At 37.4% G+C, this 14,420-nt stretch overlaps 1 protein-coding gene across 42 annotated transcripts in view; it reads right to left on the bottom strand.

The window, feature by feature from the left end:
• The window catches only part of LOC116667777, a 193,371-nt gene that overhangs the window by 98,706 nt on the left and 80,245 nt on the right, over window positions 1-14,420 (bottom strand). For 26 of the 42 annotated variants that reach the window (XR_004324840.1, XR_004324836.1, XR_004324841.1 and 23 more), the window contains one exon: window positions 11,041-11,139. The exons of 9 other annotated variants lie outside the window; for them this stretch is intronic. Coding sequence is in view for 9 of the 33 variants with exons in the window: in XM_032493796.1 (XP_032349687.1) it covers window positions 11,041-11,139 (99 nt within the window). In the remaining 24 variants the exon portion in view is untranslated. 7 more of the 42 variants (XM_032493789.1, XM_032493792.1, XM_032493799.1 and 4 more) reach the window with 6 other exon arrangements.

Raw genomic sequence — 14,420 nt, 5'->3', positions numbered from 1 at the left:
TTATATGTTAAATATACAGATGTTTGAGATGAGACTTCTTTTTTTTTTTTTTTTTTTGTCCTTGGAAGTAATTATGCACATGAAAGAGGACTGACCAGTAAAAGGACATAGATTTAATCTTACTATTAAAACACTCTGTGGAGTATTTTAGTTTCTCTCTGTGTTGTGTGTCTGTGTGTGTGTGTGTGTGTATGTGTGAGAGAGAGAGAGAGAGATAAAAAAAATAATGTACTATGAAGTGAATGAAAAATTTAAAGAGCTTAAGTGACTTTGTTTTCCCCCCTTGGAAAGTCCTGTGCACTCAATCCCCACTACAAACTTTCATTCTGAGGAGTGACTAAATAAACATCTAACATAAACTATCATTAGGGAGCAATATTCTGTGTTTTCTATTGCTCCTTTTGAGAAAAGAGGGTATAGATGGTAAATACAAGAGATTTACATGAGAGTTTCAAGTTTTCAAGGAGAATTTTCAAGTGAGTAAAGTATTGATCATATTCTCCTCCATGAATATCTTACCTAAATAGCTATTTTTAACTTGTGAAGAAAACTAAGACAAGAGGTGGCCAAGATGGAGGAGTAGAAACACCCTGAACTCACCTCCTCCCACGAACAACATGAAAATTCTAACTACTTACAGAGCAACCATCTATGAGAATGATGTGAAGACTAGCAGAAAAGAATTTCCACAGCTAAAGACATAAAGAAGGAACCACAAGTTGATCAGTATGGGGGGTAGAGAAGCAGTACAGTCAGGACCTACATCCTTGGGCAAGTGACCCACAAATGGGAGGAATATGACAAAAATAAAGTCTTCCCCAGGAAGTGAGGTGTCTGAACCCACACTAGGATCTCTCAACCAGGAGTCCTGACTGGGAAAATAAGCCCTCAGAACATTTGGCTTTGAAAACCCACGGGGTTTGTGTTGAAGAGAGCTGGAGGACCATAGGTAACAGAGACTGCTCCTAAAGATCATGCACAAAGTGTCACACGTTCTGAGTCCCAGCACAGAGGCAGTCGTTTGAAAGAAGCCTGGATAAGACCCACTTGTTGATTTTGGAGAGCCTCTTGGAGAGGCAGGAACTAACCAGGACCCCCTTGGGAACAGAGACAGCGGCAACAGGCATTGTTCACACTGGCACTGGCAAACAACATTTAAATATTTTCCTTCTAACCTATTAGTCCTGGGACACAGCCCTGCACACCAGCAGGTAAAGGCAAACATACAATAAAGGTAATAGATCAGCCACTTATAGAGATAGTAGGAAGGTTAAAAAACAAAAGTAGTAAAATCATCTATATCTACAATAAGTAGTTAAGGGAGACATGAAACAAAAATATGTAAATAAGATGTCAAAAACATTAAACACTGGGAAGAAGTATAAATGTAGGGTGGTTAGAAGGCATTTAACTTAAGAGATCATCAACTAGATAGATAGATAGACAGATAGATAGATAGATAGATAGATAGATAGATAGATAGACAGACAAAGGCAACAACAAACCCAAAACCTATTACAGATACACAAAAAACGAGAGGCATTAAAACATAACAATAAAGATTATCATCAAGTCAGAAGGGAAGAGAGCAAAAGAAGAAGAAAACAATAAAAAAGACTTACACAAACAACCTGAACACAGTCAGCAAAATGGCAATGAGTACATATCTACCAATAATTACTTTAAATGTGAACGGAATAAATGCTTCAATCAAAAGACAGAGCGGCAGAATGGATTCAAAAACAAGACTCATCTATATGCTACCTACTCACTTGAGATCTAGAGACACATACAGAATAAAAATTAAAAGAAGGAAAAAGGCATTCCATGTAAATGGAAACAAAAAGAAAGCAGGAGTAGCAATACTTATATCAGGCAAAATAGAATTAAAAACATAGACTGTAACATGAGACAAAGAAAAACATTAGGTAATCATAAAGGGATCAATTCAATAAGGATATATAGTCATTATAAATATACATGCACCCAACATAAAAGCACATAAATACATTGAAAAAATTAACAAACATAAAGGGAGAAATTGAAAGTAGTACAATAATAGGAAGGGAATTTAACATCCATTTACATCAAGGGACAGCTCACTCAGACAGAACATCAATGAAGAAATACTGGCCTTAAATAACATACCATATCAAATGGCTTTAACAGATACATACAGGACATTTCATCCAAAAACAGCAGAATATATATTCTTTTCAAATGCATATGTAATATTCTCCGGGATAGATCACATGCTAGGTCACAAAACAAGTCTCAGTAATTTAAGAAAATAGAAATTATATTAAGCATCTTTTCTTACCACAGTATTATGAGACTAGAATAAACTACAAGAAAAAAAAAAAACTACAAAAATCACAAAAACATGGAGCCTGAACAACATGCTGCCAAACAATCAAGGAGTCACTGAAGAAATAAAAGAGGAAATTTAAAAAATACCTGGAGACAAATGAAAATGGAAGCACAAGGATTCACAATCTATGGATGCAGCAAAGGCAGTTCTAAGCAGGAAGTTTATAATAATATAAACCTACTTCAGGAAATTTTTTAAAATCTCAAATAAATAATTACAGGTAAAGGAACTAGAAAAACAAATTAAACTCAAAGTTGGTAGAAGGAAAGAAATAATAAAAATCAGAGTAGAAATAAATGAAATAGGGACCAAAAAAAACAAAAACAATAGAAAAGATTAATAAAGCTAAGAGCTGGTTCTTTGAAAAGATAAACAACATCGATAAACCTTTAGCCAGATCCATCAAGAAAAAAGAGAGAGAACCAAAATAAACAAAATAAAAATGAAAGAGAAGTTACAACTGACATCACAGAAATACAGTGGATCATAAGAGATTACTACAAACAACTATATGCCAATGAAATAGACAACTCAAAAGAAATGGATAAATTCCTAGAAACACAGTCTCCCAGTCATATTTTAAAAGAAATCTCTCTGAGCAGTAGTTCTCAACAGTGGGCTAAAAAGATTTAATAAACCATGTTGTAACAGATGTGCTGTCATCCAGGCTTTGTCGTCCACTGACAGAGCACAGGAAGAGTAGACTTTTCATAATTCTTAAGGGCCCTAGGGTTTTCCAAATGCTAAATGATCATTGGCTTCAACCTCAAGTCACCAGCTACATTAGCCCCTAATGAGAGAGTCGGCCTGTCCTTTGAAGCTTTGAAGCTTCATTGACGTCTCCATGAAAGACACTGACTTCTCCATGAAAGCCCTAAATAGCATCATCCTCCAATAGGAGGCTGTTTCTTCCACACTGAAAATCTGTTGCTTAGTGTAGCCACCTTCATTAATGATCTGAGCCAGATCCTCTGGATAATTTGCTGCAGCTTCTACATCAAAACTTGCGGCTTCATGTTGCACTCTTACATGATGGAGATGGCTTTTCCCTTAAACCTCCTGAACTAATCAGTCTCTGCTGGCTTCACGCTTTTCTTCTGCAGTTTCCTCACCTCTCTCAGCCTTCACAGACTGAAGGGCTTAGGGTCTTACTTCCTCTGGATTAGGCTTTGGTTTAAGGAGGATTTTGTAGCTGGTTTGATCTATCCTGACCAAACTTTCTCCGTATCAGCAATTACTTTCCTATCATTCGTGTGTTCACTGGAGTAGCACTTTTAATTTCCTTCAAAACTGTTCTGTTGCACTCAGAGCTTGGCTAACTGTTTGGTGCAAGAGGCCTCGTTTTTTTTTTTATCTATGTCTGCTTTCAACATGCCTTCCTCACTAAGCTTAGTCCTTTCTAGCTTTTGTTTTAAAGTGAGAGACGTGCGACTCTTCCTTTCATTTGAATACTTAGAGGATATTGTAGGATTATTAATTGGTGTAATTTCAATATTGATGTGTCTCAGGGAATAGGGAGGTCCAAAGACAGAGAGAGAGAGAGAGAGAGAGAGAGATAAGGGAGGGAATGGTCAGTCAGTGGAGCAGTGAGAACACACACAACATTTATGTACTGAGTTCACTGTCTTTTATCATCAAGTTCATGGCACCCCAAAACAATTACAATAATAACATCAAAGATCACTGATCACAGGTCCCCATACAAAATATAATAATAATGAAAAAGTTTGAAATATTGCAAGACTTACCAAACAGTGACACAGGGACACAAGGTGAGCAAATGCTGTTGGAAAATTACACTGATAGACTTGCTCAACACAGGCTTGCCACAAATCTTTGACTTGTAAAAAAAACACAATGTCTGGGAGGCACACTAAAGTGAAATGCAGTAAAATTGTGTGTCCCTGTAGTGTCTGACAATTAGTGAGCTCAAATATTTGTTATTTATATGACTTAGACCACATCCTCTCTCCCAGTACCACACAGTCACAACTGTTTCCTGACGATATTGGTGTGTTTTTAATCTCAGCACTTCCTGGCTTTAAACAGTAAAGTATGAATTTGTCAGAGTTCAAGTCTACCTGACTCGTACCCTTCCTGCTACTGAGGCTTCCCCAGATTAAAAAAAAAAAGCAGTTAATCCGTCATTCTGTTGTGCGGGTAGGTAGAGACTATATTTATATCTACTGATGACATTCTCCTGTAATTAAAAAATATACACAAGCAATAAGAATCTTATATAGTTGAAAGGTTAATTTTTCTAACAGTCTCAGAGCTTCCCTTCAGTTATAAATCAGAAAAGGAAACTTATTATAGAAAATGGCTCCTTGGGTACACAGAGTTATAGCCTCATTAATAATGTTACAAGAAGAAAGTGCAGATAGAATCAAAGGGGTAAACAGGGTAACTGGAAATGGCCCATCCCACTTGTTTTATTACCTTTAATAGTAATGTGTATTAAACTCTCTGCTTTTTTTTTCCATGAGGAAAGTGGGATAGAGGGAGGGGAGTGTTTTACCATGTGCAACTGACATTTCTGTAAGGCCACACTAGCAGGAGAAACAAAACTCCTGAAAGGCTCAGTAGCAAAATGTGGGAGATAAAACAAGAACTATGCAGTCAAACAGCCCTGAATTTGAAGGCTTATGCCGTGTAGCAGCTGTGCAATGTTGAGTGAGTCGCTTAACTTCTCTGAGCCTCAATTTAGCAACCTATAAAATAGGGATATTAGATCTGTGTTGACAGTGTGGTTGAGAGAAGTGAATGAGATAATAGGTACAAACGCTTAGAGCACAGTGCCTCTTACAAGGCAGTCCTCAACAAATGGGTGAATTGGAGCATAGGCTACAGCACTGTAAGGAAGAGACCCCAAAAGCAGTGGGTTAAAAGTGATTGTTTTTCTCTCACTTAACAGTCCCAAACTGGTGGGTGGGCTCAATTTGGTGAGATCATCCTGGGACCTCGATTCTTGTGTCTGCTACTCTTCAGGTCAGGAACGTTGCTGCAGTTGAAACCATTATTCAGTCAGTGGAAAGAGAGAAACTAAGAGTCCCAGGCAAGCGGCTTTATTCTTAAGGAAATAATGCTGAAGTTGCGCACGGCATTTCCAGTCACATCACACCGGCAAAACTTAATCTTCCATACGCCGCATCTTGCTGCAAGCGATGCTGAGAAATAAAGTTGGGCAGCCATGTGATCAAGCCAAATTCAGGTGTTCTCTTATTCAGGAAGAAGGGGTAGCAGTTTCTGCCACAGCAAGTTGGCTTCACTGCAGGAAACAGATCATAAAGGATGCTCTAGCGAAGTTGTCAGAAAATGGAAAGTATACCACGAAGTAGATGAGTATCTTGAAAGGTGATTCACATTCGGCAGTGAATAACTGCAGAGTTAAACAATATTCACAAATTTACGCATTTAAGCAAATTAGATCAGTTGTAGATTCTGGTATCTTCAACCTGCGGACTCAGCCGCACTGGGTTCCCGAGCCGCTTCTGAGCAATACAAGGAACCATCAGCAGCTCATTGGGTCTGAAAATCATCATGGTGTTGTGTTGACCATGATTTGAGGGGAGTCCAGGGAGCTCAGCCTTCTCTTAAGGTCTTCAACGTCTTCTACATTGGCTTCCTTATTTGATTTTTATTGATTTCTGAGCATCTATATACTTGACTAATGTCATATCTCCTCATTTCTCCTTCCAGCACTTTCCACTAGGAAGGCCTTGTTTCCTTATATTCCCAGCGGTTAGCTAGGGATCTTGATACAAAATAAATTCAGGACTTAAAAACCACAATGTTGCTACCCATCTGAGGTTTACTGCTCCCCGATGCCTTGCACCCCCACTTCCTATAGAATAAAACTAACTTGGGTGTCAATGACAGCTGGAAGCAAGCTTACTATGCCCCTTGGACCTGCCATGTTGGGTTGCTGATTATCGGTCTTCCAGGACTGAGTGTGCTTGAAGTGGGGCAATAAAGGAGACCTGATCCTGGCAAATCTACAAATCCTATTACTGGCTTCTTTTCCCTACCAGTCTCTGCCACTGAGGTCTCAGCATGTCTTTCCGTTATACTTGCCTGAGCTACGACCAGAGCAGACAGGAAGCTTCAGGATAGAAGCATCAGAGATTCCTTCCCAACAGAATGTCAGTTCCTTGAGAAAGAACTGAACAAGGCAGTCACTTTAGGACTGGGGTAAACTTGGCTTGACACTGAGTTCCATGACAAAAGGAACTAAATCTGTCTTGTTCACCGAGTGTGTTCCATGCCTAGCACAGAACTTAGCACCTATTAGGAACTGATACTTTCTGATAAGATGAATGAGACACTAAGCAGGGATATGACTACAAAGAAGGAAGAAGCCTCGTTTTGAAAATCAAGCCTCTAAATACACCAAATATTCACTATCTGCTAGCATCTCCTTATAAGAGAAGCTGTCCATGGCACCAAATCTTGCCCCGCAGCTAAGCCCAGCAACAGGACTGGCTACATCATTTATAAGGTGCTTACTTGAAAAATTAAGAATTTCATGACAGAGTCAGTGGCACGTTAAAGCGAGTATGCAGAGCCCTTCTGAGCCCAGGACACCATGTGGCCGCACAGGTTGCACACCCATGAAGCTGCTTGCCCTGCAGCCGTGTTTACACAAGTAACCATGCTCCCCAGACACAGCCAACCCAAGCCAGCTCAATGATATCCTCCCTGAAGAACTAGATCTAAGAGGCAGAGAGATTAAATGGGTTAGATGGTGGTGGGCGCTGAGCTCTTAGGTAATGTGGACTTTAAGCATGTGGCTATTTGCAATCGTGCGCGTGGAGTTCCATAAGCAGAAAAAGCCAGTTGTAAGAAAAATTGAAGGATGTAGCAGCATTAGGTGAGAGAATCAAGACACCACGTGACCACAGAGCGCATCAGAGGAGAGAAGCTACCTGATGAGTTCTACCAGATGAGGCTGGAGTGTATAGACCACTTCCCCGTTCTCATGAGGCCCAGCTGCACTTGAAATTCCCTGTGCTCTCTTAGCAGAAAGAACTAGGTTATTGCATGCAGTAACTCATGTATACATACAGATCTATCATTGTTTCTTATCTATCTATTTGTGTGTATATTAAGTGAACACATAAGATGTCTCCAACTCTAATCCAGTACCGCAGGGTTCATTCTAGGCTTCTCTTTTGGTTCTTCCAAAACTTCCCTCCGCAACAGGGAAAAATCTGGCTCCTACCATACACCATCAATTTACTTATTTGTTCAACCATTTTGATCATTTTTAATTGGGTTATTTATTATTAGATATATAATCTTACTGAATTACATAGTTTTCTACTTATTTATTATTGTGGATATGTCTTTTATCAAGTATATATGTTGCAAATATTTTCTCCCAGTTCAGGCTTGCCTTTTCATTTTCTTTCAGAGATCAAAAGGTTTTCATTTCAATAAAGTCCATTTTATTGATTTTTTTTCTTTTATAGTTTGTGCTTTTTGTGTTCCATTTAAAAAAATTTAGCTTAAGCCAAATTCTCAAAGACTGTCTCCTGTGAACCCCTCCTACACTGTTGGTGGGAATATAAATTGGTGCAGCCACTAGGGAAAACAGTATGGAAGTTCCTTAAAAAACTAAAAACAGAGTTACCATATGATCCAACAATCTCACTCCTGGGCATATATTCAGAGAAAACTCTAATTTGAAAAGATACATGCACTCCAATATTCACAGAGGCACTATTTGCAATAGCCAAGACATGGAAGCAACCTAAATGTCCACTGATGGAAAAAATGGGTAAAGAAGATGTGGTAAATATACAAAATGGAATGTTATTCAGCCATGAAAAAGAATGAAATGCCATTTGCAGCAACATAGATGGACCTAGAGATTATCATACTAAGTGAAGTAAGTCAGACAGAGAAAGACAAATATCATACAATATGACTTATATGTGGAATCTAAAATATAATACAAATGAACTTATTTATAAAACAGAAATAGACTCACAGACATAGAAAACAAACTTATGGTTACCAAAGGGGAAAGGGAAGGGAGGGATAAATTAGGAGTTTGGAATTAGCAGGTACAAACTACTATATATAAAACAGATAAACAACAAGGTCTTACTGTATAGCACAGGAAATTATATTCAATATCTTTTAATAAACCATAATGGAAAAGAATATTAAAAAGTATATATATGTATAGCTGAATAACTACTGTATAGCAGAAACTAAGACAACATTGTAAACCAAAAAAAAAAAAAAAAAAAAAGATTGTCTCCCATGTTTTCTTCTAAATGTTTTATAGTTTTAGCTTTAGTCAAATGATCTATTTCGAATTACTTTTTGTCAACCTAGTTCTCACAAGACAGCATTTTTATTTTGATATTCATATTTCTTTGGTAATCTAATACTCAGTTGACATTATTACAGTAATGAGTACAACCATTACGAACAGCTTAGAAAAGCACCACTGAGTCCTGCTAAGTGTACTACACAACTGGGAGAGAGGATGTGCAGAGTGTCCTAGAGAACAGCCTCCCTAGCCTTGAGTCTTCAGCATTGTAAGCTTCAATGGGCAAGTTTTACTGAGAGAATGGAAAATTTTAGTTAATCAGGTATATAGGTAAACAGGAAATGGATTTTAAAAAAACACATACCAGATATAAACAAGCGAGTTGATAGGTCAATTTTGTGCACGCCAGTCTAATCCCAGATTATGTCTTTATTTTTGGAAGACACAACGTTTTAAAAATTGACAAACTCAAACAGTGCCTTACAAACTGTTCTTCGGTGTTCTATCGTTCATGCCAGTTACCTCAGTAATGCTCATGTGAAAGAAGTTGTTAGCTTTGTTTTTATTTTCTATTTTGCATGGATTTCTTTTTTTCTTTTCTAGCAGCTCTGGAGCTTAAAAGAAAGGGAGTAAAAGTTGGAAATCATACTTGAACAAGCACTCACTCAGAGGAAATCAATCAGATATAAGTGCTGGATAGTACGCTGGAGGACAGTGTTGCCTTACCAACAGCCATTTCCTCTTTGCTGCACAGAGCCCTGATTTTGTACCATAACAGTGTACCCCATGTGGCAGACACTAACAAAGCTGCAAAGAGTTGCCAGCTGCAGACACCCAGTGCTTAGCCCCCATCTTGCTTGATCCTACTTCAAGAACATTTTACAGTCCTGAGGCATTTCTCTGAGTTCTCACATCTTACTTATTTGGCCTTTATAACTGACAAATAAGGTTAACAGGTAAATGAATAAATGGTGACAAAGTATGTGATCTCATAGGGAGGCCTTGGTTCCTATTAGCTATTGAAGGTTGATTTATGAATTGCTCACCAGGCTGATTCACTTTTACATGTCTCAAGGGAAGCTACTTTCTCTAGTTTCCTTGGAAGACGGCTCACCAGCCTTACCACTCTTAGTGTCAGGAAGTAATGTACTTGTTTAGTTTTCCCGAGCAGAATTCCTCTCTGTAAAAATGAGCTTAGAGTATTGCTTTACCTACTTTCAAAATATTTTTAAGCTTGAGTGATAATGTGCTGTTGAAGAAAAATCTTATTTGATCTGATTTAATAAAATCGGAAGTCCTATTTTATGACTTAGGTATACATAATCTTAGAGTACAATCATTTTGTTTTATTATTAATTTGGATTGTGTTGAGAAAATCATTTGTGCTCTTAAAAGAAACTACTTAATTCAGTCTCTGAATTGTGAAAAAATAAATTTAATTATCAGTCTATTTAAATTTCCTTTGGAAACATCCTGTCAAACTTCAAATCATAAAAACCAAGACTGATGTTTTGGCTAACCTAAAATGCAATGGTAGGTAGGCACAAAATAAAGAACAGTTTAAAATGCCATTCCAGATAAATTTGAGAAGACATAAAAATGCAACAAAAAGAAAATATCTACCTCAACTCCATCACTGGAAGGCATGCCTGGAACAGGAATCAGCAATGATGCCAAAAAGGAAACATGAAAGTCATTTATTCCCAACCATAATTCACAGAAGTGGAAACTGGAGCTCAGAAAGATTGTGTGATTAATTTTAGATCATATTCCTTGTCATCAGCAGAAGGCTAAATCCAGGTTTCCTTACTTCCAATCCTGTGTTGTTAACGGCTGCTGTTTTCCATTAAATTATCTACAATGGAGAAGATTGTATCTGTTATGGTCAACTTATGCTGGATATGAATGACTAGCTGATGTCTAGTTGGTCAGTTATTATCATTATCCAGGTAATCAAAATGATTAGGAAGTTTAATCCTTCTGTTTCATTCACTTGTGATGGATAACTGCAACCTTGCCATAGCTGCCCTGGCCTTCTGACTTGGTTTTGTGAGCATAAGATCATCAACCTTTCCAGTTTTACATTTCAATCCTGGGGGAAAAGAATTAAGAGATCTTAATCCAGTATTAGAGTTGTATAAGTTAATGAAAGAATAAGACTATCTCACATTGGTAAAGCACTTCACAGATGATAAAGTGCTCTCATATATATCACAACTATGAGATATTATTCCCACTTTACAAATAAGACATATGAATCGTCCGAGTGAGTTACAGAGCCAGGCTAGAAATAATCTCCAAATCCAGTGCTCTTTCCACATTTTACCTATTGCAAATCACTCAAGAAAATATTTACCTTCCATTATAATGCACACAATTAACTCACCTCCATTAAGAATGTTGCAGGAAAATCGGGAACACAAGAGGATAGTCACGTCCCAGGTCTCCAGAGAGTCCCCGGGATATGTCCCGCCAAGTGAGGGTCCTTGGAGTCACAGGAAAGAAAAAAAAAAAAAATTCTGCCATCTGGGGCCTACTAGGTTCCAACCAGTTTTGTCATATCCTCAAGGATGTCATTCTTTTAAAGGTTGTGCCCTGCCCTCTTTGCTCCTGTCTCAGGAAAATGAGGAAAGGCCAAATGTTTTTCTCATCTATCATTGTAATATTTGGAAAAAGACAAACCTGAACGAGGAGGGTTTAAACATTTGTAGTAGCAGGTATTAATTCACAACAAACATACACTGAGCACTTACTACATAACTAAAGCTGTTAGTACAAGGGAACAAACCTGTTTCTGAGAGTAATCTGTAAACTGTAAACACTGATGTAAAGTGTCATTATTTTAAAGAAAATTCACAAATTAGTTATAGCCTATAAATCTCCGGGTATCATTAGATGAAGGCTCAGATTAAAGACTGAAAAATGCTTACTGAAAAGAAATCCTCCCAATCACCTACTTCAATAACCACCTCTTCAAGATAAGGAAACCTCGAAGGGAGAGGTTAACTGACTTGCCAAACATCACTTCACTTCCAGTTGGTGTCAAAGCAAGATAACTGTTTTAGAAAAGTTTCAAGTTTCAGGACACAGTGAGAAGTGTTGAGACGTTTCTTGAACTTTAGCATCCAGGACCTAATGATGGTTTATCTTGTGTACAGCAGGTAAACATAAAACACAAAGGAAACTTCTAGTTTCTTTTTCAATAATGCAGCAATTCCCTACGGGTTTATACATAGCAGCTATGAGTAATGGAAATCACCTGACAATGATCAGGCAAAGTTGGAGCATTTACATTTCAACTACTTTGTTTGTTTGTTTGTTTTTACAAAAGTGAAAAAGTATTGATGGTGTTGACACATCACCCACCTCCCACAAAGCTCAAGTTATCACTTTCTGTTAAGCAGGATACTTTTGAGCTGGGACTTTTAAAGGTTATTTCCACAGCACATTAGCATAACAAACACAAAATACCTTAAGTCAATTAGCATTGCATTACATATGTATGTATATATGTAGACAAATGAGATGTGATCAGTAAGCAAATGCTTCGTTATCAGTCCACTTTATTCACATCAAAGAGTTTCCTCGTATTGAAAGCAATCTTAACTGTCATTAACTTCCAGTGAACGAAATGGAGAAGGCCATTAATGAGCACTGCATGTCAAATTGGAATCTATATTCTTTTAAATCAGGGGAACACTGTAGGCATAGAACCCAAGCATAGGTGATGCTGTTTGCAAGCGGGTATCCATTCACCTTACCGAATAGCAAATAACAAAGGCATGCAAACAGATATGAAGTACTGGGCCACTCAGTTGCTCTTTAAAATACCTGTCTCAGCATATTCTGAAAATTATATACAGGAGGATGAAAGGAGAATGAAGCAAAGGAAGAAATCAGGTACAGAGGGATCTGTGATGATGTTGGCATTACTTTCGCTGTAGCACCAAATTGGCCTCTGCTTACTTTGCCTATTCTGGGCATTAGGGTCCTGACTGCAAACGTCAATTGGGTCCATTGAATTTGGATACTTCACCTAATTAAAAAGTTTTGCGGGTTTGCTTGCAGAAGCACTAATTTAAAAGAATAAAACTTCTGTGGAGGTTTAACAGGCATAAATATACATAGTGAATTATAAATCAAATAATAGGAGTGAATACTCATAGCAAATTACAAATAACCCCATTTCACGGAGTATCAATAAAACACAATAAAACTGAGCAATGAACATACTCTTTATCTTCCATGTTAAAATAATTTTCAAAAAGTAAAATCATGACTCTCAGCAAATATAAAATTAACACATGTAACAGATTTTCTTAAACTCATTAATTAATGGGAGAGCCAGTAAGATGTGATGACAAGTTCAAAAAGAATTTAAGAAGCTGGGGTATTTATAGGAAATGTAACAAAGAAATATTAGAAGAAGATTGCTGGGTTAAGACATAAACTGGTAATGACCAATGGGCCATAAATCTCTGGGGTTATCTGTTCTACCAGGCTCCACCACCATCTCTTCCTGACAATGCCTCTGAGGTAGTGAGCTGTGTCACTGAGTCTAGGCTTTTAATTAATAGTAACTGTTGCTATGAATGAAGTAAGTGTATTCCCTACACATCCCTTGGCTGACCTTTGCCCCTGCTTTATATTGAAAGATAAGCTGCCCACCATTTTTTTTTTTTCTGGCCTTATTTCCAAGTTTTGGGTAATCGTTTGGCTTTTTTTTTTGTTTTTTTCATTACTTACTTCTACAGGACCATAATCTAAGTGGGTCCAAACCAGCTCATGGATTAGGATAAACATTCTAATTGACCAAGAGTTCATATTCTCTCTGCTTACTTTATTTAGTACTTGATCATTAGAAGTACAGTAACTTTCAAACCCAACAATATAAATGTCATCAAATATATTTTCTATTGCCCTAGGTTTTCTGTTTCTACTTAATTTTCTACATATCTATGGAATTAAGGAAATACTGGAGATGTGCCTATTATATGTGAACACTCTTTGTTAAAGCTTCCTGAAAAAAATATCTGAGAATTCCTCCTGTAAACTGTATTTGAGGTAATCCTAGAGTTCTCATTAGCTTTAGGTAGTAGAGAGAAAACACTCTTTTAGGCTTAACACTAAATGAAAGACTTAAACTCCATCTCCTCTGTGGTTACTTCTTGCCTTTTCGCATTATATATTCCCTTCCTTCTCTATTTGCCTTTTTCCAAGTATAACCTGATTAAATCTTTTCTAGAATTGTGATGGTTACCTCTAATACAGAAATCATTTAAAAATGGAAGGAGCATGATTAAATGAAACTATAACTCAATCTGAAATCCCTCCTCATCCCCCAAATAAAAGACTAATGGGAATTTGAAAAACAATGAGTTGAAAGATTCATCCTTTTAGCTAAATTTGTATTTGAATTTCTAATTATTCCTTTATGATAGTTTTTCTAGAAATGGAAGGCTGTGAACTCTGGAGTCAGACCCAGGATTATGTCCCTTCCTCCTACCTCCCTCCCGCTTATTACTAGCTTTGTGGCCTTGGTAACTAAATCCTAGGTTTGCTCATCTGTAATATAGGCATCATATTATAGAGATGCTAGAGAATATATTTAAAAATTAAGCTCAGACCTATGGCTCAAAAAATGGTAGCACAACCAAAAGCGACACCTCCCCCCAATCTCTCTTCATCATACATTCCATTTAAATGTCATCTCTTCATGGAGGACTTCCTTGCCTATCTCCTTCACCCCAGATATCCCCTACCAGA

Source organism: Camelus ferus, chromosome 12 (genome assembly GCF_009834535.1).
Source record: "Camelus ferus isolate YT-003-E chromosome 12, BCGSAC_Cfer_1.0, whole genome shotgun sequence".
Lineage (NCBI taxonomy): Eukaryota > Metazoa > Chordata > Mammalia > Artiodactyla > Camelidae > Camelus > Camelus ferus.
This window is presented reverse-complemented; position numbering and strand designations above follow the sequence as displayed.